Here is a 26,403-nt window from a genome sequence, read left to right on the forward strand (position 1 = left end):
CCGCGCGGACTAGATTCGACGTACTACGTCGACTCTCCCACGAATATTCTCCTATTTTTATAGACAAGTATTGCATGAAATATTCATAGGACTTACTCCCCTCCCCCTCCCCCTCTCTCTCTCTCTCTGTTTTTAACAACCGCCGGATTTCGTTTACGATCTTGTCTGCCGATAGCAAATTTTTTTGCAAAATTAATATTACATGAAACGCGCACGGGCACGATTTTATCGGATAAGAATTATCCTTTGTTTTTTAGACAAATATTGCATGAAATATTCATTGTGCGCGTACACTTGATCGATTTTGGTCAGCATTTTGGTGTACCCTGAAGTAGGATCATCCCTCCCCTCCTTTAAATCCACGTCCCTTCTATCGGCTTATTTACATCTACTAAGGGGGTTCTCGTATTATCGAAGTCCATCCGTTTTCTCATCGGATGGCAAAAAGCGCCTAAACCGGGAAAGATGGCGAGTGCTCGTACAGCGTGAAAGAGGCTTTTTGCCAGCAACGACGGCGCCGACCGTCAAAAACGAAACGATGGATTAAGTTTCGATTTACGGATATGTCAGTGAAATCGTGGATCTTCCGTTACGAGAGAAAAAAAAGCGGCGTTTCTTTGCTTTATCAAAATTTATTCAACATTTTTTTTTTATTTGTCTTCTAATTTACGGCCAAATATAATTTTTCTGACTTAAAATAGCTTTAAAAACGGATATTCGACAGAAAACAAAGAGGTCGTGCACATCATTTACTTTCTTTTCCACTTTTCCATTCGCGTTATCTGACGTATCGTACCCGACGATACAATGCGGAAATCGTTTCTCCATCTCTTCGCGCTTTTATTACTCCGCCGTGCGGATGGCGCGTCGCATTCATCGATCAACGAAAGAGGAAGAAGCTCCTCCATTAGCGGCGCGAGCACCCTGAACGCCCAGCAGCGGGAGGAATGGACGCTGTATATTATTTCCATCACTCCTTCCTGCATTAATCAAGCCGGAAACCGTCCGCGCGTACGGCGATTCCCGTACGCTGACGTGACCGGTCATAAATCGCGGGTTCGAGTGCAAACGCGATTACACGCCGGCGACGATTATCGAGGGAGGAGATCCTCTCTCCCTCCTGCTCCTCATCCTGCTCATTCTCTTGCTTCTCCTCTGCTTTCTATCGTGCCCCCCGTACCTCCGCACCCGGCGTCATTCTCGGATGTGGTCACGGTCCGGCCCGTATAAATGCATAAATCCTCCGGGACGCTGACGCAGGTGGTGAAGAAGGGACTCGCAAGCGGATTCGGAGCGGAAAGCAATACGCGGGAAAACTCCGCGGAAATCCCGGGTCGTGTCGCGCGCGCCACCGGGTCGTCGCTTTTGTCGCGTCGCACGTTCTCTGTTACCGCGTCGGCATTCATTTTTCCTCCCCCCTTCCCGCCTTCGTTTTTCCTTCTTTTTTTTTTTCGCGCCGTTTAATCTGCTTGCGGTCCGGCACGGAGCCGCGCGCGTCCTGCCCGTTAAATATGAATATTCCTGCTTGTTAATTAAACGACGACGCCACACCGTCGGACAACACGAAATGCTTATGGAGTAAGATGATGTAATTAAGTGATACGACACGAACACGTGACTGCTACTTCATTTATCTTACGTAGAACTGAAAAATAAAAGATTTATATCGCTAAACCATTAATGCATCAATATATTCGCTAAGTGAAGTAAAAACCATTATAATAAAGATTACTTGAACTTATATGAAGAATTAAATTTTATTGTATCGTTTGCTTATTCATTAATTTTCAAATAACTGCACTCGAAAACTGTTTTTTATTTAAATATTATTTAAATATTATTTGTTGGATTAGTATAAATAACACGAGATGTAACTTAAATACAAAAACGTACAAAAACGTATCTTTTTTTCTGCCTTACACTCTGCAGGGTGTCGTTCTGCGATCGTGTTCTTCATCGTAAAACTTGGATTCTCTTGAACTCTCTCTCCTCGCCTTTTTTCTACCTCGTTTTTTTTCCCGGCTTACCACTCCTGCTTTGCGAAGTTTACATCGCTCTAAATTGTTTTTGCTCCAATTTCGAACGCACATCCAACCTTATTTCGTATCTAACGGAACTCCCGGAGCTGAACATTTTCCTGCAATTAATTAATTAATTCTCCCTTTAATTCCATCCTTTCTCTGCCATTATCTCGATCCTGCTTTTTTTTTATCTTTTTTTTTTTATTACCAGTTAGATAATTTCGCGTCAGTTTTTGCGTCACTCTCGAGGTGAGAATAAATTTTGCTTGCCGAAGTATCTGTCGTTAAAATGTGACGTGGCGGTAATAGAAGTGTACATGTATCTCTATGTTAGTAACTCTATGTGATTTTCTATATATTAACTAATACTAAACACGCGATTTTTGCTAAGACAAGATTATTACTTGTTTCACATCTGAATATCGGAATAAACTATAATTATAACTGAACACATGTCACTGTCATATTACTTTGTCATATTATCATATAAATTATATTACCATTTTTATGGAGAGGCAAAGGTATTTTGTAAATATATTTGATGCAAAGTTTAACTTAAAAAAGATCTTATTTATTTTTTTCCGTGATTTTATGAACGAAAATTTAAAAAATTATTAATTTAGCCACAGTAATTACGTATGATTATTATAAAATATATCGCTAAATTATCTTTCTATTAATTTAAATTTTTCTCATTGCAACGAATACTGTACTCTGATTTTACAATTCTACATTAAAAATACTTTACAGTAATCGTTATTCAAGAATTTTTTTATCGAAGTCTAAATTTGTCGGAAAGTTTACGAGGGAAAGGAAGAATCCCGTTTCATAGATGACAGAAATTTCCATCTTCCTTTCGATTTATGCTATGAGCTCCGTGTCTCGCTCGCTCTTCCGAGGGACTAATTCGGAGGGATTGGGTTACGAACGTAATTAATTAATCCCCCTTTTAATCCCACCCACTCGGTATTATTACGTCGCTTTTTTCCATCCGTTGATACTGTCTTTACTATAGGCTCGTTGTGTCGTTTTGTTTCATCTAGCCCCGGAGGGGCTGTAATAAATTAATTCCGCCTTTACCTTTATCATCCCCATCCATTTTCCTCTCTTTCTCTTTCCCGATTTTCGTTTTTCCCCGTTTCTCGCTTTCTTTCTATTACAGCACTCGCGCAACGTTCATTTGCCGTAAAATTCTTTTCAGAAGGAATATTTAACCGACACTTCAGAAGGCGGATAAAAGTGGCGAGAGCGCGCTTAATTCCCAGCTACGGGCACGCAAGCCTTGTTAAAACCGTAGATGAATTTATGCGACAGGACCCTTGTACTTTTTTAATACCTGAGTAACCAATCGCTAGCTTTAGCGCTGCACGCAAGTGAAAGTGTCGATATCGATCTAACATAATTGATGTAAAATATGCGAACGTAAAACAGTGTCAATGTATTGTTCCGTGAAAATTGTTCTTTTTTTTTTCTTGAAGACCGAATGAATATATTTTTTATAACATCACGTTGCATTACGCATTTAAATCTTAACATCCAATTCTTGGAAGAAATTTGTTAACGAATGACAAAAATGTTAAACCGATATATTGCGATTACTTTTTTGTGAAAAGTGACGAATTTAAAATGCTCCATGTCAGTTTATCGGCAAGCAAGTAATTGTCGAGGAAAACTGTGACGAAACAACGTCACGGGAAACATTGGAAAAAATGAGACGTTGTCCAGGGGATAGAGAACGCCGACTCGGTTGGGGATAAAGAGAATCGCTCGCTCAATTCAGCGCCGGATAAATTCACGTCGAAAATGTGACACGCCATTTGCGCCTACACACGCTCATCCTCTGCTTTCTTCCGCAACTGCGGGATGTATGTATGTATATATGTATGTATGGTATGACATGTGGTCGAGATAACAAGCTACAAATCCATGCCCGAATGGCAGTGTGTTAATAACGCTAAAAGCGACGAGAAATAACGAGAAAGCGACGATGTGCAATCGAACGCAAAGTACTTTCTCATTACTTTTTCTCTTTTTTTCTCTCAAGGCGTTATTGAGTCCACAGCAGAAAAAAGAAAAGATTTCCTTCACTTTGACTCTTAACCTTTGACGTCGCTGTTTTTCTGACTGAAAATTGAGGAAGAAATGCACGTTATGTGTGGTAATATTAAATTAGGAATACCGCCTTGTCGGAGAAACAAACCTGCATCGCGAGGAGGGAACAGGCCGAGACGCTTTGCGAGAGAACGCACCTAATGACGCGCGCTTCCGAGCGCATAACGTTATGATGAGAAAACAATAGAGATAATGGCGGCGGCGCGTACGCTCGACGAGGAAAGATGTGTCGTTGGACTAAGAGAGTATTAATTAAAACGCGGATACGCGCACCCGCGCGCGCACGTAGTCACGCATTACGGCTTGCGAGAACTCGGGGTACCCTTATTAAGCTTCATTAGCCGACACTCGGGTTAATTGCTTCATTTTTCCTCTTTACCCTCGAAGCAACCCGTTGCCGTCGTTGCCGCCGTCGCCGTCGCTGCAGCTCGATTTTGTATCCTTCCTGCTGCGACGCGGGTCGAGCTTGCGGCGTAATGCAGTCTCGAGTGCATTGTGCAATTGCAAATTATTCTCGATTAGAGGAGCGCCGAGAAAGATCTAGCACGAGGTTTCTCAAGTTTTCTTTCACGATAATATAAGGTACGTGAAAGTAAAATCTTCTCTCCAAAACGTATTGCGTATACTCTATGTACTTAGCAGTATTGTTACATTACTTTATTATTACTTTTTATTATATTAAGATTATTAATCTATTGGGCTGACATACAACACGACCTAAGTGTGTAATGATGCGTTTCTAGCATTAATTAATCGTACTTGAATCTATCAGCGCTCTTCTACACCCTGATGTCAGCTTTGTTTTCATTTAATAAACGCGTTTATAGGGCGCGTAATAAAGTAACATCTTATTTGCATTTCATAAGCTCGGCTAAAGAATGATCGCTGTAAGAGCGATATTGCGGATTAAATCCTGCTGTAATTCTGAATATGCTTTGCGAAATGAAATTTTTTCGTAATTCCTTTTCAGCGTAAATGAGGAGATGTTATAAAGTTTACGTGAGATTATTTCGCTCCATTGTAGTCCACGATACCCGAGGTAATTTTAAATTACGAACGAAAGGAGTGAATTAGTAAAGGATAATAGAATGAGGGACGTTTAGTTTTCATTTCACTAATATGTAAAGGACTATAGATATAATTTACAAGGGAACATTTAGAAGAATATAAATCTTGTAAATTTATGCAAAAATCTTGAAGATCTATATCTTCTCTCACATACTAATGAAGTATTTAGAACATTTTTCAGACATATAATTTCTCATGAAAATTTCTGATTTTAGAGTCTGTCGAGTTTTTAATTACATTTTACAGAAGTAGAACTTTTAAAATAATCAATTAAGGTTACATTTTCAAAGTGGGATGATGCAAAATTGAAATCATTTGTGACATACAGTGTCTGCGCAGATGTCTATTCATTGTATTTGCGATATTATTTTCATTAGTGACATAGCCGAGCGCGCAAAAGTTAGGAGATAACGAGTCGAAATTTCGCGTCGTACCTCAGGCGTCGAAAAAGTCGACGTTCGCGTTTTCGCTTAATCGCCATCGCAGGATTAGATACGACGTTAATTGCGACACGGGATATCCGTAAAAGTTGCCGTTAAACGGCCATACGTTACGCAGCGGACGTGGAGAGGGGCTCGTGGTAATGGAACAATTACCGTACTGTCTGCATAACTCGCGGTGGAATTCGCCGGAATTTACGAAGAAGAGAGGAGAGGGCCGGCGCGAGGGTCGTGGCATCGCGAGGGTGTGACGAAGAGGTAAACGTTGCTCACCGGGGATTAGATATTGTCCACCGAAATTGGAAAACTTTATACCGAGAGTTAAATGCCTCTATTTTCTTCTCAAGATTAATCCGTAATATCTGTCCAATAACACGTCGATATTTTGAAAGAATCAATAATTTAGAACGTGCCCTGTGTTTAGGGTGACAACATAAAATGATACCTATTCTAGATGAAAAAGTCAATGGTATTAATCATCCGCAACATTAATTGCAGATTTTTATAATTTTTTTGAATTAGATATATTTGATTTAATTACTAATAGAAATTAATTCTATGTTTCTAATGAATTAAATTGGTTGTAATAAAAAATATTACTTTTCTAGATCCACAAATATCTTATTTTAATAATCTAGATAAATAATATTGAACCATTTTAACAGAGTATGTGACTGTTTCATTGGCGTGGAGAGCAGTGATATTGCTTCCACAAAAATACGGAATAATGGGTGTTATTCGAAGGACAACAAATGTGTTACTTGCAGAGAGAATTTTTCTCGAGCTCGTCAGGCTTTCGTCCTCGGCGAGAAAAATACGAACGATAGACGCGTTGCTATCAGCGCCAACCGGGATATTCAACCGTGAAACACCTTGTAAGCTGCGGAAAAGCCGACAACGTTTCTCGGCTTTCCCATTGGTTGCCGCCCATGAATGTGCTTCCAAGGAAAGTGCATCCACGCGCCGATCCACGTTGGCACTCCGAAGAGTTACGGATACAGGTGGCTTTTTAGAAAATAAAACGTTACCATCTGTGAATGTATGTTTCTATGTGCTCATGGTTACATCGATGTAGCATCGTTTTATGCTTAATTAAAATACAGCACAATCATAAAAAGTTTTATAAAAAAAATCTCACGAGTATGAGTTATTGAGATAAAATTAATGCTTATATGTACACATATTTTAACGAAAATTACCTAGCATATTCTTCATAATCTTTCAATGCCCATTTCTTAATATATTTGGAGCTAATGTTATTTATTTTATTACAGTCTTACACGCTGTAATATATGAATAGACAGAAAAAACTTTCTTGTAAATTTTTTTTATTTTTTAATCCCCTATACTAAAAACTCCATTGTTTTAATATTTTGTTTTAATATTCAATTCAGGCTTAATCTGTATTGTTCTCGAATGCGTACTTTGCGCGCTTCGACTTCGTCGATAGAATCAATGAACGTCGTGGAAAATGGGGGGGAAAAACAGGTCGATACAAAATTATCACGCAAGCCTTACTATCGCGGTCAACATCTCCGTAACGATAGAGCTCCGAGATAAAATTCCCGATGCGGTGGAATGCAGGCTGCATCGCCGCTGCTGCTGCATCGACGGCCTTGCATCGCGTATCGATGCACTCGCGATGCATCGATACGCGGACGTGCCGTCGTTTTCTTTTACAGAAAACTCGGGCAGTCGACGACGAACCTTATTTTCCGCTTTTTCTGACCTCTTCCAATCCCCGTTCTTTCTTTCATGAGATAAGAAGCAGGGGATGGTGGTCTCAACTTACGCAATACTATCCACGGTGCGCGCAAATATTTCTTCCTTTGCATATCGAGCCAAACGCGGCGATTTGCATTTCTCTGTGCCTTCTTTCTCCCTGCTTCTTTCCCCCTCTCTTGGATAAGGAAAATTCTCCGGACGTCTCTCTTTACTTCCTATCTCGTACTCTTCTTTCATCGATTTCTCCTCTCTCCGACGTCCTTTCCTCTTTCTCGCTTCTTTCATTTTTTTTTTCTAAGCTTTCAACGTCATCCGACCGTAGACATTTGCAACTTCAAAATGTCCCTCACGTTCCTTGAGACTTTTGCAGAAATATAGTTAACTTTTAACATGCAGTTATCTTTAACACTTATCTTTTTCTTCCTAATTAGGAATTACTTGAAAGCCGGAAGTAATAAAAACCTTTTTAAAATAGGAATAATGTTTACTTATATATGGCATTAAATATTTTATTTTATTATATAATTTTTATCATAACTTGTAATTAATAATGGATAAATCAATACGTTGACCTGTGTCATCAATAAAAATAGAATAGAGGTCTTGTGTATTTGCACGAAGAAAATAAAAAATATTTGACCACGTCACTGCTACGTTACAAAGCTATTTGCGAATTCCGTTGTCAAGGCTGTTTCTTGGGGATCTCAGTTCCATTAGCGCGACGGAAGTGCATCACTTGCCGTAAAATTAAGCGGTGGAAAAGACGTTGTTATTGATGCTGGGTGATGCAGAATGCTTGCTGTTTTTCTTAGGATAACTGATAACTTCGAGAATTTGTTTATGATTAAAAGTTTTATTCTATGATTAATTAAGCTATAAAAATAAATTTTTTTTATATTTAATGGTTAATAATTGATTTTAAAAATTAATAAAAAGGAAATATTTGAAGAGATTATTGTAAAAAGCTTTGAAGAAAAAAATCTATAAGCAATAACGTTTTAGTTTAATATTTTATTTACGATTTATTCTGTAATGAATCATAATAAATTTTTCTTCCGTGATTATATATTTTTTTTTAATTTTACTTTTGATATTTGAAAAAAAAAGCAAATTTTATGTTTTAAAATATTGTGGAAAAGACCACCAACAAAATAATCGGAGAACTCACATGATGAAACTGAAATAATAATAATTATTCTGAATAATATACGTAGCGGTAACACTGAAGTAACATGATGGTTTACAAAGTAATTTTAAAATTGCATTTTTTATAAAAAGCTGAAAATGCTACCAGTGATTTTAATACAATTTGGTTTCTGATGTTATAAAATATTATGAAAGCAAATTCACAGCTCATATTAAAAGAAATATATGAGAAATTACAGTGTTTTTTATAAAATTTTATTTTTCACTTCTTATTTTTGCAAGTGTAATTATTAATACGATAATTTTGTTTATTTTCTGGTAATAATCATTCTATGCTTTGCTTTGCTTTAATCCTTCTATAACCGTCATACACAATAGCGGCAATTAATAAACCGTCATTAAAACGTACCGCAAATTTGTGCAATTGAAAGAGTAATTATTTACCTGCGTTATTCACCGGATAAAAATCCGCAAAGTGCTCTAATTAAAACGAAATTGTAGCGAATAATTACTTCCTGCCATGCAAGCGTGTTTCGATAATTTTCGACGTGCTGTTTATTCCCTCCCTGCATCGATACCGGCGTATAATCGCAGATAAATGTTATTAGTTGCCCGCTTTTATCAATTACGAAACGAATTAGACTTCGACAAACGATGGAATATATTTCATTCCATTTACATGTCGTGTATGCCGAATCCCCAAAGCAATTTTGGATATGATAATCCCTGGTATGGGAGAAAAACAATGAAATGTGTACTATTTTGTACCGAATCAAAAAACATTCGTCGACATAGCGCCTACCTATTTTTTTATGCTTCACGCGAGCTGTTACATCCTATCTTAATTTATATATTAATTTATATATTTATATATTTTATTTGTATATTTATATTTATTTGTATTTTATATAGAAATATAATATATCACGTGTGTGATAAAAAAATTTTTTGGTGAAATTTATCGTGTCGTTGGCGAGATTTCTGCCGAAAAATATCACGATACAAAAGCAAGAGGAGGGAGGGGGAGGACGAAAAACGGGACGAAAAGACGCGCGAACAATTTTCAGTACTGGCTAATTAATGCCTCGACCACAATGGCGGAAACCACCGTGGCTCCTCGGTCTTAAAACCAATTTGTTGTCCGCTCTCCGGCTCTTGCCTCCCTGTCGGAGTGGCGCAACGCAGGCCCGTATTATGCTTAGGGTTCCGCCATTATGTTTCCCCGGTTTTGCCGAAACAATACAGCGTATAAACGGCCGTCGCGCCACGTCCCGATGTAATATTACATCGGTTGATTTATATCGCTCGTTCTGCCCGCCTGTCCCCGTAACATTACATTCACTTACTAGATGCGATCGGGATCATTATGACGTAATAAACGTCTGGGGCGGACGACGGAAGAATTCCGCGTGCGAAAGGAATTTTTCTGCGGCGTGGGAGAAAGAAGAGTATTGATGAGCCGAACTGATATGTAGGTTATACGTGCATGAAAAGGCATTTAAATATCAATCAAGAAGAGCATAAATATCAGGTCAGATACTTATTTTTTTTTTTTTTACTATTAGTATTTTAAATATTGAAGTATTTAAGCTGTAATATGTCATTTTTGCGATTTTGTATCGTGAGAATTATTTCTCGAAAATATATATTTCGTAAAATCATTCGTAGAATCAATGGCAATTTGCAATTTCTGTGAATCACGTCAGACGAATATAGAATTTTTACGCGGGATAGATCGCTCGAGCTGAACTCTTGTTAAACGAAACAAGCATTCGCCGTATCGCAAAGAAGCTCTCGGTCTTTCTAATATTTCCGCGCAATATCGCCGTCATTTACGAAACGCCGGATAGTTTGTATAATGCAACGGCGAGACGCGTCTCTGTATATTTGCGCAATATTCCTTTTATCTCTTTTACGGAGTTCTTTTACGGACGAGAAGAGTTTCTTTGCGCGGATGTCGAGCGGATTTAATCGAGGCTATCTCAAACAATTATCATAATTAATATTTAACAGAGAGAGATTAATATTAACGTGAAGTATGTATATTGATCGATTAATAAATTAATTAAAATACGTATTTGTGACTGTGCCAAATCCTTTGCGTAGATAATATTATATTGGTAGAATTAACATTACAACGTCAGTAGGATTCAACTATGCATCGATTACGTTTCAACAATTACTAATAAATGATATGAAAATTATACGATGTTAAATGCATTGCGATATAATTAATAGCAAAATAGTAGCACTCAAGAGAATTATTTCATTGATCTTATCTTAAATTCTTTTCAATTACAAAAAAAATTTATATAAATAATTTACACAAAAATAAATAAAAATAATTATAATTTTTTAATAAAAAATAAATAGAAAAGACTGAAGAAATATTTTTCTTTTAAGAATGATAATTTAAATTGAGAAAAATATCGATATGCAGATCTGCATTGTTCATTCGATTTGAAGTAGCATTCAGTGGAACGACTACAATGGCAAGCGTGAAATGCATCAAGGCTCGTAGTGACTTTTTTTCGCCTCTTCTCTCTCGCGATCCTTTTAAACATGTCGCCCGCATTTCCAAAGCCAAATCTCAGATAGATTCGTCAACGGCAACATACGATACAGACTTCGTTGCCGCGTCGTTCTCGCAGTTTTGCATGGGACCAAACGCGAAATTAAATCCGGGCGTGTAAACGGCCGCCATGTATACCCTGTCACCGGTTACAAACGCGAGTCACGAATCTGTAGCACACGGGACGCGTCTTTCGCTTTTATTTACGGCTCGCCTGCTCGCATCGCGAAACTGTCGATTTAATTCCGAAAGTTTCCGGCGTCGCGATGCCGGGAAAGAGAGCCGTCCCGCCTCGCGCGACGCGACACGGCGACACGTGCTCGTAATGTCTGCGTATCACGTGAGACTTTTTGCATTTTGGTTGCATCGACATTTTTTCGAACGATAGTGAAAAGGAAGAAATCTCGACATGAGCTTAATCGATGTCTGGTATTCGGTAAAGCTTTGTATAAATATATATATATATATATATATATATATATATATATATATATATATTGATTTTTACAAAATTAATCTACAGGTTTTTTATTAATTTACTTATAATTTATCAATATTAACGTTGTATTAGTGCAGATACAATTAAGAACTGTCTGGCTCTGAGCGGATTTTATTTTATTTTATTATTTTAATTCATTGAAATTAAAATTTATTCATGAAATCTTAGAGCTCGGGAAAATTTGGAATAATATCTCGATAATGTTTGATTAAATTTTTAAAAATTCTCCGAGTTGATCGAAGAATTCTTCTACGTAAAGCTTATAGAATGTTTTTATTTACACAGCGTATTTTTTTATTCGCGAAGGAAATGTTACGTCACATGAACTATAAGCGGCACATATCGGGGTGAAGATATTAACAGGCTGCACGCAATGCGGTATATTCGTGCGTGCTGTGTGCGTGCGCGCCCGCGACTTTTCCCCCATTTATTTCCCTGTGTCTTTTCGTCAGGCGTTTTTACAACCGCGCACACGAGTCGACATCTTTATCGCCGCTGTTATGCGGGTTCAACGTACCACCGCCTCGCTGATTAACCCTTTCAACACCGATGGCATTGCGCGGAGAGTCGCGCAATTTATGCGCATACATTTCACTTGCGCGCCCGATTTCGCCCGTTTTCTTAGTCATCTCTTATTCTCCTCGAGGTCAGGCACCGAGGAAGAGACGAATGTAATAGGGTGGTGCTTGGCGTGATTAAGGTAAATGAGTTCTAGTCGCGTTGTAACTTTTGTTGCGTGATTTTCAGTAGACATGCGATAGACATTAATACATTGTATGTGTTTATTATTATTTGATATTTGTTATTTGTATATTGTCTAAAAAAAAAAAACTTAGCTCTTTGCACATGTAAGGAAAATCATTGAAAATTATTTGTAATATCAAAAAACTATCGAATAATCGCTTTGACAAAAATTAAAGTTTACAGTTACTCGACATGAATTGTGACTTTTAAAAATAAACTGCGCTGATGTTAAATAAAAAATTTGTAATTCTTACAAAAAGTATCATTAATCATCTGCAAAAATTAATTTTCTGTTGATGATATTAGTACTGTGGTATTAAATGTGATCAAGATCTTTTAATAAATATGATATCTAAATGTCACGAGGGAGAAATAATTCATTTTTATTAACACAGCATAATGAGATACGAAATATATATCATTCATTTTTGCATGCATTGCGTGACTAATTCATCACACGTATCCTAACACTCCATGTAGTTCGAGTAATTTTCCTTTGTTTTAACATACTTTAATTTACCCTTTCTTTCCATCTCTGGTATTTTTTCATATTTTTGCTGCGTTAGCTATCTAGTTTATGATTCCTGTTATGGAAAAAAGATTACTCAAAGGATTTACTTGGGAAAATATTTTGTAAATTTTAGATATGATGGTTTGTTGACAAAATATTATTCTAAAAATAGATAATAAATTATGGATTAGCTAGAATAAATGAGAGATAATTTATTGCTAAATTTTAAAGATAATAATAGCAGAATAATAGCATTATATTCTATACAGTATTAGATAACATTTTGCATAACAAATAAATAAAACATGTTTTTAACATTCAAACATTTTGATATTCAAACATTTTACGCGCTGATATACAAATATAAAATTTCTATATAATATTAAAAATAAATATTTCATAAAAAAGCATATTTACGTCGCAACAATTTTTTTTTAACAATTTTGACTGTAATAAATTTGGTAAGCTTTATTATGAAGATTCTTCATTTATCACATGTCCATCTCAACTTTTACTAATGATAAATTTACTTGTTTGTTGCAGCTTGGTTTCTTCACGTATTACACAGTGGCGATGGGCGAGGTGAATCCCTCCGGACCGGTGCCGATCGACAGTGTCTTCATTTACAGACCGGACAAGCGGCTCGAACTCTGGAGGTTCGCGTTCTACATGTTCCTGCACGCTGGGTGAGTCTCGTGATTTTTTTCGATTCCTCTGAAAGACACTTAATCACGTCGTAAATACATTCCGCGCAAAATCTCGTGCTTTTCTTCTTCCGTCTCTCACGACTCGGCTGTTTGCGTAATTGCAGTCGTGTCTCTCGCGAATATACGACACGCTCATATTTAATGGATATTTGTGGTGTCACGTCTCGAATAATATCGGATCTCTCGATATCGCGCTATCCTTCCGCTCTGCCAGCCGACAGAAACGCGCTGGCAATTCGATTTTCTCTTTGCTTCATGGTATGCGCATCGTTAATTTTCTCTACCATCGCAGAGAGAAATGCCGATGTAATTCGAGCATACGTTTGCTTTTATATCACGTACCGATGCGACTTTATGTAACGTTCCAAACCAACGTTTTTTCGCACTAATGGATACAAAAGCAAATCTGCGTCAGTGCACATTTAAGTTATCGAGGGTGTCGCGGACGAATTCGCAGCTGGAAAAATACGAGAGAGCCGTGAGCGAGTCGATAAAAACCTTCGTGAAACTTTGGAGCAACGACGATCATAAAGACCGCATTTTTCATATGACCCGAAAACTGCATTCGAACAGTCTTGGCTGTCGATTATCTCGAATAAAAAGTTTTCTATGTCATGTAAATATCGTTATTTCATTATTTTTTAATTGCATTATCATGTCGGCGATTTGTTCATCGTTATGAGAACTGGATTTACATGTTGCGACAGTTCGAATGTCATTTATTTTAGAGTCTTAAGTTTCTCTCCCTTCCTTTTTTTCTTTCAGTATTACAACTCGCATTATTTTCGATTTGATACGATAGCATCGCAATCGAATATCACAATCGAAGATAATGCGAATTATAATACTGAAAGAAAAAAGGAAGGGAGAGAAACTCAGGACTTTAAAATCGGTAACGCTGTCGTGGCGCAACGCGAATTATTGCGATTACGATAGCGTAAAAAAAGGATCAAGATAAACCACGTTTCTGCCGTGCTTTCGCTCTTTTTTTCATCTTTCTTTTCGCCGAACTTGCAGAATCAACCTACCGTACATATTTCGTGCGTGCGCTGCGAATTTAATTCAGCACAATTTTGCTGTACACGATAGCTGCAGTATGATTTTTATGATTTGTCAACATAGAAGGTCGCAATCACGTATCGATTTAACGGGATGTTTGTGGAAAAGAATATAAGCTCTAAGAAAATAACAAAGAAAAATAAAGAAAGAAAAATATAATATATTATAAATTTATAAATATATAATAAAATAGCAGATGAAGAAAATAACACATACACACACCTGTTATGAGATAGACTTGAAAGTTGTCTCATATTTTATTGCCAGTGGGAAACTTTTTTTTTTATATCTAAAATATTAATAAATTGAAAGCGATACAAACATTTTTAAAAACCTGAATCCGTAATCTATTTTAATTAAAAAAATTTAATATGAGGAAATTAATTAATAGATTTATTTTGCGATTTACTTAAGCTTCTTTATTCTTTCGCAAAAATTGCTTAAGATTGCGGGGAAGAAATTGTAAGACTGATTGCGCAAGGAGACTTATTAGAATGAAACAGATGCGACCCTGTACATTCGAAATCGGCCACCTGCGTCCATCATGGATAGTAGGCGTTAGATCATTCGATTAATTATACTCAATTCCGGTCTTTGTGATCGTGAATCATGTTGCCGCACCTTCGCTTGACATCGATTTAATTCAAGCGGCATCACACGGGAAACGAATTATTGTATAAGTGTTTCGGCACGCATTTCTTCCCCAGCTATGGAGCTCAGAGGGAAGGTGGCAGTTTTCTTTGCTCGCAGCTATTTTTCCATCGTGCCTTCCATCTCGTTTTCTCTTCTTTCGCTCCACGTCGATGGTTTTTGCCTTCCTCCCCTTTCTATCCTCTCGAACGATTTTTTTGCTCTTCTCCTGACTTTTCTTCCATCCCTGATATTTCTCTGGACGCATCAACATTTCTACTCCCTTCTCCCTTTTATCATCAAGAGAAGAAAAGAAATCGGGAGATGAGATCGTACGGCCGATTTTACGCTTCCCTCTTTCTCTGTCTTTCCCTCTCTATCATCAACAGAATAAAAGTTTTCAGCGCGCGAAGCTTTCTAAATTATTCATGGAAACGCCAGATAAGACGACCGTTTTCCCTACGTGCGTATGGAAACGGCGATAAGAGTGACTCCGTCGTTGTTTTCCTTGCCATAGAAAACATGCGTTCGGCCAATTTTCATTTCCCTTCTCTTTTTTTTATTCTCCCTCATTATTCTCTTTATTTTGTCTTATATCATTTTTGATATTAGGATCTTCTTATTTGCCGCATCCTTTTATTTTTTGTTTTTCTTTATACAGCACGTCACATTCATAATTTATTTTTTCCTTGTTGCCCGTGTTGTTTTCCTTTAGATACTATTAATATTTATTTTAATTAACTTTTTTCATGTCCTTCTCATTCAATAGTATTATCATTTATTGTACATTTTTAATTGCTTACGTATAATTCTGCTTAGAGTTTTTGATGCTGCACTTGTATTGTATCGTTGTCATTTTACTGTTATTGTTCAAACGGTACTTCGGAGTGTACTATGCTTTATTTTTACTTCCCTTTCTCTCTTTTCCTTAAATTTTTTTCTTTAATTCGTTGTTCGTCTTTTTTTACTAGTTACTTCTTTCGTTCATCCATGCTCTCAGGTGAAACGTTATCGCGGCAACTGGATTATTAATGCGAGCAACGCCCCGCGCGCGTCCATCAAAAGTCATTTCTCTGAGCATTACGTGATCCCGAAAGAGCTCGAGAACGGTAAGATGGTAACGCGCTCGGTAAGTCGAAGATAAATTTCGTAGAAGCTGATGAATTCGTTCGAGAGACGGATCTTCGGAGGAAGATACTCTACGAGCGCGGGTAGATACGTTTTAGAATTGCGTTTCGAGTAAATCGCGCGTTGCGGTAAGGAATAAAGATAATAAGGCGATCGCGGTTTTCGTCCTCTTTTTTTTTTTTTTACTTTTACTATTTCCGTAATCGATGCACATCGGTAATTTTCAGATCGGCTACGTACGACGTGGGCGTTACGTGTCAATTACACTAATTGGCATAAATCGAAGTTATGATAAGCGGTATAATGCGTCGGCGGTGACACACAGGCTACCGCAGAGAAGCGCGATCCATAATCGACGAGTAAAAAGCTCGGCGCTTCAGCCAGGCGACAGGCGATTAATTATAAAAACAAGATGGTTCGCGCTATCGAGCGCCTTTTTCCGTCTCCGCGTAACGCCCGTTACCTCCGCCAGACGTTATCGAGCTTCCTCCGTTATTAATGTGAAAACTGTCGTGCTCCGAAGTTGCGCCTCCGTCGTATTCTTCTGTCTCCTTCTCTGTCCCCTTTTGTCTCCGCGCGGTGCCCGTGAGAAAGCCGGAAGCGCGGAAAAATCGAGACAATCGCCATAATTGCGGGAAGTCAACGCGCAGCAGCGTTTGTCGCTAGACACAATGGTATCGTCGAGTCCGCGAAATACGAGTCACACCGAAAGGTTTCGCGTCGCTCGAGATAGGACACGCTTCCGTATCTCGTTGTTCATGGTATATCGATTTGCGCGAATCAAGCTTGAATTCACAAGGCCGCTTTGTTGCGGCCGAATCGTCCTCGGACACGCGCGACGGTTCAAAAAAGAACGCAAGAATCTAGCAGTGAAGAATTTTTATTTTCTGTATAGAAATAAAAATAGCATTTTCTAAGCAGACAAGTAGATATATCGATATAAGTAAACAAGTAATATATCGATATAATTAATATATAAGATTCAACAAATTTTAATACGTATGAATGATCGTATAAAAAATGAAGAAATTAAGATAATTAAAAATACAGATAATTTAAATTATTCACGTCTTTTATATATTAAATTTAAATTATTATAATATTATGAAAATTTTATCTTTTGTTATTTTCATTATTAGCATTTACGGGGAAAAAAATGGTGAAAAAATAAAATTTAAAAAATTGAAAAGGAATAAAGTACTGATTGTATTCATATTTTATTATATCACTCATTTTTTTTTTTAGAACAAAATCTACATACTATTACTACTGGTGCGATGCAGACATAAGATACCGTCTTCTGGGATGGTGAGAACGCTCGCGAACGTGGCATCTTTCGGGCTTCGTAAATCATGGCGAAGTTCCTCGCCGTACGAAAGGAGAAAAAAAAAAACGAATATGCCCGAATCTCTCGACTCGTAACTCAATTTAAATAACGATGTCCACCATCCCATCGCTTTTATAAGCCCTCGTCACTCGCGCGCTACCGATGCGGCATTATGCATGCGCGACGAGCGCGGCGACACACCATTATGCTGCGAGTCCTCCTCTTAATGTCGCATAAATGCGCCGGAGGCTGGTGCCCCTTAATATCGCCGAGGCGACACCCCGCACCTCTCCTACACGCGACGCGCGCCACGTGGATCGAAACTTTCGCCAGCGCATCCCTCCGTGGGAATGAAAATTCTCGTGGAAGGTTGCTGAACAAATTGCACAGGCGATTACATTCAGTTTCCTTCTCAGAAGCGCGATCGTTATTGAAATTAATCGCCATTAGATGTCAATTACGAAAATTAATTAATAATATATCTTGTAGCGAATATTTTGATAATTGGAGCATGTTGATAATTAGAATAGAGTTCCGAAAGAGAGTGAAGTTTAGCCACACTTTTTTAATCACGAAAGTGAAACGTTTAATTACACGACGAAGATCCAATTTACCAAATTGCCTTTATATTCGATCGCTTATAAGTCGAGAACCGACGACAGATTGAGGAGAGATCGGCCCTGAAGTCAAAGAATCTGTCGATAGAATTAAGGTGGAGATTTCCCGGAGACAAACTCGCCGACTGCTGAGACATCACTGTCGACGGGCTCGTCCACGCCTTCGTCTTTCGTAAGTAAGAAGTTTTCGGCGTGTAATTAACTACTAGCAAGTAGTTAGAGACGCTGACGAAACCACTTGCGCCTGTGGAACATTAGAGTCAACTTGCTTCGGAACTTTATCCTCTCGTTCTCGCTTGGTACAAAGTTATCGGCACCGACTGCGTTCGATAATACTTTTGATCCGCTCACATGACCCCGGCTTTCCGCGAATTATCGCGAATTAGCGCGAATTGTCGAACAGAATCGAATTAAACGCAATCATCTGCTAGATATATCTAGACTCTAATCAATCTTTCTTATCTAAAAGATTTCATCATCTTAAATTAGAATTTCTGAAATTATTTCCTTTTCGTGAATTTTACAGATATGAAACGAACTTTTTCCTTAATCTTAAAATTTTTAAGGAATACTTAATGGAATTTGAACACTAAGATCGAGTATTTTTGCAATAAAGTTTTACAACTCTTGAAATTAAATTATGCGAATATAAAGAACTTCTGGTATTTAAATTAATCGTAGAGTTTTTCCTGCTCCTAGTATTATTCGCTATTTTTAGAATAGGCAATCTATGAGTAGGTATCGATCGCATTGTGATTCATCGTAGGTACGCAATCGTCGAAATTGGAAACGCGCAAGAAAGCCCGCCGGTCCTTCTCCCTATTCAAACGACACGACGATAAAATGGGTAGATACCCGTCGTAGGAGGCCGGTTACTGTCATTCGTATTCGTCGAATGGAAATTCGGTCCTCGAACGAGGTGCTGCTTTCTCCCGTCATGGATACGAAACAGATGGAGAAGGAAAAAGCTAGGAGAATTATACTCGCACGAAAACCGAGAAACCCGCCGTAACTCGTCCACCGACACAATGCCCGAGATTCATCTAATTGGTATCCAATTAACCGAAATTGGCGTGGCCGATTTAAGAATCTTATCGTGACTCGAATGTCTTAGGAGCAGATTTTGTTGATCGCGAGAAAGATACGACTCATTGTTCACTAGCGAGCGCCATTATATTTTGTCAAACACGTCGCTAGGGTATGCATATTGATTTCGATTAATTTATGCGACTGATGCCATCCCTCCGATTATCCATATGTAATGATAAACTCAACAATGCACTTTATTAAATCATTTAATAATCTTTAAATGGAGCGTATATACATTTCTGTGAAGATATTTAATTAATTAATAATTTTATAAAATTATTAATAATTTGTATAAATTAGTGGAGTTAGAAGAAATTTATATCCACTCTTCCTGCAATGATATTAAAAAAAAATTTTGTCTCTTTTTGTATTAACAACAAAATTTAAAAGTTTGAAACTTTAATAAACGACATAATTCACCGATGACACAAAGTGGAAATAAATATTTAGGGAGAATTCATGAGAGTCTATATAGAAAATTGAAAAGGATCATCGCGCAAAAGTCCGGTCAAAGTTCCATCAGGCGAATAGCATCGACGGCAAAGCCGAAAATTTATGAACCGCCCTCCTCGGGCGCGACGCGACGCGACGCGACGCCTCCTTACGCGCGTTCCATTCCGATGATTGCATTCTGGAAACGTATCGACGCCTATACATCACGTCTGTCCCGACGCGGCGGCGACCTCCGGTTTTCCGCCCCCGCGGAATCGAGGCATCGCCATTTGCATTCGTGCGGCAACGAGGCGGCAAGAAACCCGTTGGAATTCCGAGCGCCGATTTAATTCTGACCTAATCACGATTGCTTCCCTCGCTTTCCCTCTCTCCCCCTCGATCGACTTCGTTCCGTGATAATGGCAACGGCCGCGGAGGCCCCTGGATCGTGGCATCCATTTCTGTCGCTGAGGCCCGACGTTGACCGGCAACGTTCTTGCGAACGACTCCCGAGTGTTCGCAACGATCGCATTCTTTCCGTTTGACCGCATTGCGACAGGGCGCACGACCACGATTAGACCCGCACTCAATGCAAATTGGTCGCTTCCTAAGCGCACGTCGTTGCTACGAGAGTACGGTGTACGCAGGCTAATTGCGGCCAACCGTGCCCTGGTGTAAAGACTTCTGTGAAATCGTCTCTTCCTCTGTTTCGAATCGAGTCTCGTTCCACGAGGAAAAATTCAATGGATGCAAGAAGTTCACGTCGCTGGTTTAGTGGAGACATGTTTAAATTAAGAGAGCATACCAGGGTCTATTACAGAATGAATAAAGTATCCGCTTGTCCGATGGCTCTTAGGAAACATTTTCTTTCGTTCAATCTTTATCCTACAAGGCACATGAAATTTTGATAACCAAAAAAATAAAAAATAATGAAATGAAAGTTTTCTGTAAACGTAAAAATTAAAAAGGTTAAAACGGTTTTTTAAAAGATTACATATCAAAAATAAAAATTTCTCTCTCTCTCTCTTTTTTTTCCAATAAAATTTGATAATTGAATAAAATTATTTTTATGAAATACTAATGGAATATTTGTTATAAAAGTAATATGCTCCGTTAGATTAGAATTAAATATTTATTTTAATGTAACTAAATTCTGTTGTATAATTATAGAATTATTTGTACTACAAGTGGAAGATAATAATGCAGAATTTGTCACTCTCATGACAACCTAGATTTCGTGACTGTGTCAACTGGAATCGCTTCTTCGAGATTTTCTACGCTCTCAAGTGTGCACACGATAGATAAAAAGAACGATTATTCTCCGAGCTTAGAAAGTTTCTTCTTACTGCGAGATAATATTCATAATTATTCTACAGTCTCTTTCCTTGCGGAATTTTCTTTCACTGATAGCCACGGCTGGTCGACCGAATTATTCGAAGACCAACATCTCGATCGTATCGTCCTTTTTATCGCTATATCTCGCGTTGCTTTTATTTCAGCCATCATTGCCGAATTCGCCCGAAATCTCTTCGACTTCGGTTCTAATCTCGGCCCGATGACTTTGAGATGCTTCGTAGCGTAAACGTCTACTTCCCTTCGTTTTATTCGCATTCCGCGATATTTTATAAAACTGAGAAACTACACGCCGTTTTCTGTGAGATTTATTGTTGTCTCCGTCTGACACCGCGCGCGCGCTCTAGCGAGATGTAATAATTAGTCGGCCGAAGTTTCGCGATAACGGCTGGGTATCGGATTTTCGTGCTTCTGTGGCCCAGAAGTCGCTGATAAAACTTTCCTCCGACCGCGCGGTATCTCGCAATTATTTCACTCCGCGGCGCTCTTCGTAACCTTCTCGACGGCACTCTTCTCGAAACGACGCCCCGAGCGAATAAGAATATTGTTTGGCCGCGATCCATCCCTTCCCCCCCTACCCACCGAAGTAGAGAAGCACAATTACCGTAATTCTCTTGGCCGCGTCGATAGTCGCGAACCGCCTGCGCGGAATTCATCGCGAGTCGCACTCATCGCATTTTCAACTTTTCTCCCGGCGTCTTTGGCCGCTTCCATCGTCGAGCCTTATCTAACGCGGAGGGCGGAGAAACATTGCTAACGAGATGTTCCTAATTAAAACTATAGCCAACCGCCCGTGGCGTTATAATTCACGATTAACGACAATCTCTCCTCTCTCGAATCTACATCGCGAACTTCTGAGATCTTCGACGGCCGAAGTTGTAACTCGGCCGACGTGTTAACTCAGATTAACACTTTACGACGGTTTCGTGAAAGAGAGAGTTTCCTATACCTAATTATTTTATAACACAGTAATTGCAATATCGACGTAAATATGATTGCAATATTGTGCACCAAGGTGACATAGATAATTATTATTTTTTATAATTTTACATTAATTAATATTAAATAACAAGTAATTTTTGTTTTTCTATAATAATTATTACATATATTGAGAAAAAAGTATTTCAAGATTGTATATACTGGCATCGTAACAATTGTTCCGATTGATCTTGCAATAATAATAGAGGACGTCTTAGAGGTATTTCAAAGGTTACTTGCACGCAAATTGTACCGTAATTGAATTAAATTCCTAGAGCGTTTCCTACTTTAACAGAACAATTGACATGCCTTAGTAATTTACCGCGCATTTACTTTTTTTCAGGTGGCTTCACCTGCTGTTTAACCTGGGGGTACAGGTGGTCGTGGGACTTCCCTTGGAAATGGTTCACGGAAGCCTGAGGATCGCCGCGGTTTACATGGCCGGGGTTCTTGCCGGTGAGTAATGTCGTCTGCAATGTGAATTATGTTATAATGCATGTACGATTTATGCATCTACATTGATGCTCATTTAACTTTCGCGTTTCGCCATACATCAAGGTTAAATTACAGTTTTGGCACAAAATAATCATTAAGAAAAATATTGCATAATACTCATTTTAAAAAAGCTATAATATTAACTATAATATTAAGCTGTAATACTAAGCTAATATACTAACGTTACAATTTTTTATCTAAAAATATTTTAAAGTTTAAATATTTTATAATTTAATTATCTTGATTCAAATATTTTGATTCTTCATCTAATTAATTATGCTTTCTAAGATAAAATATATGGAAGAGATTTTATAATGGAACGAAATACATATCCTTCTTTTGTAAATTTTTAATTATTTAGATTATTTTTATGTTGTGTACGACGACAGTTAGTCAGGCACTGGCACTGGCACTGTAGTTCATTCTGTTCCTTTTCTTATTTCTCTCTTGTGTTTCTAAATTTTCCTGTATATGTTTTGAAAATCACTGGGATTATAAAACTGGTGTGCATACGAAAGCCGGATATATCACGAAACATGAACACTATAACTGAAGTCCAAAACGTCCAAGATATGCAGGGCGCTAATTATCCGAACATATGCTCCCTACTATAACGAGGCGTTTTAATTAAAATTCGTTAATGTTAATATAAGTACGCTGACAGCTGGATAATGAAACAACGCGCTTTTCATTCGTAATTTTGCGCATTTTCCAAATAATTGCAGCAACATGATCTCTCGAATGTTTTGCTGATGACAAATTGAATTTTCTACTATTCACCATGTTGAACGGCAAAATTTTTTTTTTTATCTAACATTCTCATTATTATATTTTATTATACTATTTAAGAATTTCGAAGCTTTTTTGCTGCTTTTACACAACTGTACTCTTCTTCTAACCAATTCCTATGCAAAACTTTTTTGCATATTTATCGGGACAACAAAGGTAACCAAGTAATTCCGGTAAATTGTCTCATCTCATGTATATGTGTGTGTGTGTACGAAATATATATACAGGAATATATATACATGTACAGACAAACGTATCTGTATACATCTAATTGTCATTTGCATAAATTCGATTAGACGCAGATCCCGAGTTATTAGCGGTCATGAAAGTAAAACGTGGCAAAATGGAACGCATGAATAATTAACTCCAGCCGGACGGGGGACAAAGAGGATTCAGGAATTAGATAGGAGAACGCGAAGGAGTATAGGAATTTCAAAGTAGTGCGGTGTTACCATTGGTGAATAAGCAATGAACAGTATTTCCTTTTTATATACACTTAAATTTATTTAAGTTATTTTTTAGCTATTTTTTAGCTATAACATTATTTTATAGCTATATTTATATTATTATATTTTATCATAGTACAGCAGGGAAAATTGTAAGTGCAAAGCGATGTAGATCTTAAAGGTAGATCTTAAAAGAAACTTTGCGTAGTAAAAAAATATATTGCAGTCATAAATATGAGAGAATGAGAAAAAATAGTTAAGCAATGCGTGGAAGGTAGTGTCTAATAAGTCGTTTATGGTCTACAAAAAAAAGCACGAGGATGAGAAGAAGCGATTTCATTGTGTTTTTCACGCCGCTACAATTTACGAGAGGCATCAAGCTTGTCTGAATGTTATCGACCGTCTCTCTTCGCCTCTCTGTCGTTTTCATATCTCGTCAAATTTCCCGATTGCGCATTTCCGACTGTCCTTGCCTAACCATTTTATTCCCGTCTTGTCGTCTCCGTCTTGTCGTCTTCTCAAGCGTTCGAGAGCGGCGCGTATCTCTGTCTCTGTTCGTATAAAGTCGCCCGCAAGAATGCGCCACGACGACGACAGTTTGTCTGGGCCCACCGCGATGAGATTACTTCGTATGCATCGCGGTCGCGACGATGTAATGCGATTGCAACGATGCAAGTGCAATAGAACTAACATCTCTTCCTTCTTCCTTTCATCGTGGCGACGCTCCACGACTTATGTCGCTCGCTCTTTCCGAGCTTTGTGACGATAGACGCAATGAATTGTTCTTATAAAATATTTTCTTATCTATCGATATTAAATTAAAAAATATGACCTTGTTTATATTTTGTAATAATACTTCGCAATACTACAATGATATCTTTCTTTAAATCATGTGCTGGTGACGATTTTATAAAATTATAATTATAATAATAAGAATTGAATCATATTTTTATTGAGAATTTACTATTGTAACATTTAGAATTATTACATTGTTTCACGTTTTCAAGCAAAAAATAATAATATTATGTTTATATTGTTTGTAATTTAAGAAACTCATTTTTATTCTTATCCAGGTGTTAACATAATTGATCATTTTATTACATACATATTTTCTTACAATTACAAATATATTTTTTTAATAACAAATATATTTTATTTAAATACATGTTATTGCTATATAACGAAAGCACATATTCACACATTCATCAATTAATATTGCATGTTATCGAAGAAAAAAGGAAAAGAAAAACGCTGAAATATAATTGTCGAACTAATGAAGCGCGTAAATCAACGTTTTAAATTATACGACTGTTACACCACGTGAGTGTAAATTATCTTCAACGCGGCGTGAAACCGAGGGTAGCTTATAAATGCACTTCGCCGGGATGGCGCGGATTAATGTCGTTTACGACATCGTCGCGCTTATTGCTGGCTGTACTCCCTGTCCTCTCCATTGCTCGACCGTTTCTACTTGGAAATTTGGATGTTAGAACGAATAACCACGAGGTAGAGATTTACGGTTGTGCGAAATTTGCGGAATAAACGATTTTACTGCGAATAACATACGTGAGCAAATCGCGTTAATAAAAAAAAATATATAAAACAAAATGTGATTTATATACATGTATAGTCATGAAAACTAAAATTTTAGACATTTATAATATATTTTGAAATACTTATATACGAAAAAAAAATTTTTTTTTATCTTTTAAAGTAGTTAAAGTGAAGTACATGTGCGTGTGTGTTAAATAGATTCATTTATTTTAATTAAAATTCTTTTATATCGGATGCCAAAAAAATCATATTGTATTTAAGTGATAGATATTGTATTTAAGTGATATAGCTTTATTGTTTATTTAATAATTAACAAATTATAAATGATATTTAGAAAACTCAAACTTGCGACTGTGAGTACAATTAATCCACCGAGTGGCGAATCGTTTATTCTTATTAATTCCGTCTCGTCGATTTCGTGTAGCATGCTTGCTGCTCCGTTCGCGAGCTTCTCTTTCTACCGTTAATGAATATTTCCTGATATACAGTTTTTTTGTTGGGAAACGGATACGGCTTCGTGTCAAAGCGCCATCGTCATTGTTGTTGTCGTCATCGTCGTCACCATCGCCGTCGTCGTCGTCGTCGCGATCGCCGTCACCGTCGTCATCGTCGTCGTCGCAGCGCCATCGAGTCGATTGCGTGACATCAGCAATTATACGACGGTATTTGCATGTCGTACGACGCGCCTTGTCGTTCGTATGCATGATTGCATGTGGCCCCCGATGCATTAACTCGACTCGAAGATAGCCGACGACGACACAACGATAGCGCAACAAACGATAGCCCGAGCTCTCGACTTTGAGAATCGATACTTTTAAGTTTTCTTTTTATTTTTTTTTTCTCCTTTTTTTTTCTCGCGCGCCTTTAACTTTCCTTTCAGCACGAGATCGCGTTGTCCCAGCTCGTTAGAGCCTCTTATTTCTTCCGATCATCCCGGAAATAACGAGAGCCTTGATGACCG

General features: G+C 37.8%; 1 protein-coding gene across 3 annotated transcripts in view; it reads left to right on the forward strand.

Moving 5' to 3' along the window:
* stet (stem cell tumor) overlaps window positions 1–26,403 on the forward strand; it is a 352,773-nt gene that overhangs the window by 305,178 nt on the left and 21,192 nt on the right. For all 3 annotated transcript variants that reach the window (XM_089071682.1, XM_089071683.1, XM_089071684.1), the window contains 2 exons: window positions 13,382–13,524; window positions 22,502–22,614. In XM_089071682.1, coding sequence (XP_088927808.1) covers window positions 13,382–13,524; window positions 22,502–22,614 — 256 coding nt within the window. The remainder of the gene's footprint in view (window positions 1–13,381; window positions 13,525–22,501; window positions 22,615–26,403) is intronic.

The sequence above is a fragment of the Pogonomyrmex barbatus genome, unplaced genomic scaffold (assembly GCF_055798465.1).
Source record: "Pogonomyrmex barbatus isolate J1 unplaced genomic scaffold, ASM5579846v1 scaffold12, whole genome shotgun sequence".
In the NCBI taxonomy this organism is placed as follows: Eukaryota; Metazoa; Arthropoda; class Insecta; order Hymenoptera; family Formicidae; genus Pogonomyrmex; species Pogonomyrmex barbatus.